General features: G+C 63.8%; 1 protein-coding gene across 1 annotated transcript in view; it reads right to left on the reverse strand.

Annotated features, from left to right (window-relative positions):
• Positions 1–606: 606 nt before the first annotated feature.
• The window catches only part of VDAG_03092 (tRNA (guanine-N(1)-)-methyltransferase), a gene marked incomplete at both ends in the record, with an annotated part of 1763 nt that continues 1417 nt past the window's right edge, over positions 607–952 (reverse strand). Inside the window, one exon of the mRNA XM_009656957.1 lies at positions 607–923. Within this exon, the coding sequence (XP_009655252.1) occupies positions 607–923 (317 nt within the window). The remainder of the gene's footprint in view (positions 924–952) is intronic.

The following is a 952-nucleotide window of genomic DNA, read 5'->3' on the forward strand; positions in this document are numbered from 1 at the left end:
CATGCCATTCATCCGTTCAGCCATCCAGCCGTGCTTGTCTGCCAGCGTGTATGCCTGCTTGCCTCCGCAACCATGGTCGGGTCTTTGTCAGCATCCTGCATCCCATGCACGTAGCCCGAAGCAGTCGGCGTCTGGAAGGGCCGGTGACCGCCACAAACTTGCAGCCGTCCAAGGTCTTTCCCGCGCCATGGGGTGGGAGGGGTGGCGGAGCACGCAAGGATGCTGATAGACGAGGCGCCCGCGTGAACAATGCCGGGCTGCCGGCCGGGTAGATTTCCATGCCGGGCGGGCCACCAGAAAAACGTCACTCTTGGCCGCAGCGTCGTCCCCGTTTTTTGTACTCCGTTCCGGGTTGTGGCCGCTCACCGCCCCTGCGGTTTCATCTCTTGCCAAGCGGCACAATCGAGGGGGGGGATTCGCCCGACGACGGGCACATGCTCGTGCTGCATGTACAGATGAGCTGTGCGGGGCGAGCTGGCCGACTCTGGTTGCTCGTCGCCCGTCGATGAAGGACATGGCTGCTGGGCTGACTGGCTGGACTCGTCCCCATTTCGACGTCGCTCTTCTCGCGCGGAAGGGACGCCCTGCATCCCCCCTTTAGGACGTTTAGGACGTCTCAGAGGCAAAGGCCACCTCGGGCGGGATGCGGAAGGAGGCGCAGAACATGCGCTTCTTGGGGGCGACGTCGCGGACGTTGTAAATGGACATTTCGCCGTCGTTCTCGGCGTCTCCGGGCTTGAAGCGGACGCCAATCTCGCGGAAGATGCGGTCGCAAATGTCGAGGAGCGGCACGTCGTCGTCCTGCTTGACGGCGAAGCAGTGGACGTGCACGAGGGGCAGCTTGGCGGGGGTGTGCGGCGCAAAGAGGGCCTCGTGGTCGTGGTAGAGGCCGCGGAATTGGCGGACAAAGGTCGTGGCCGAGGCTGGCAGGTTCATGACAAAGTGGCTGACG

This window comes from Verticillium dahliae, genomic scaffold, assembly GCF_000150675.1.
Source record: "Verticillium dahliae VdLs.17 supercont1.5 genomic scaffold, whole genome shotgun sequence".
NCBI lineage: Eukaryota > Fungi > Ascomycota > Sordariomycetes > Glomerellales > Plectosphaerellaceae > Verticillium > Verticillium dahliae.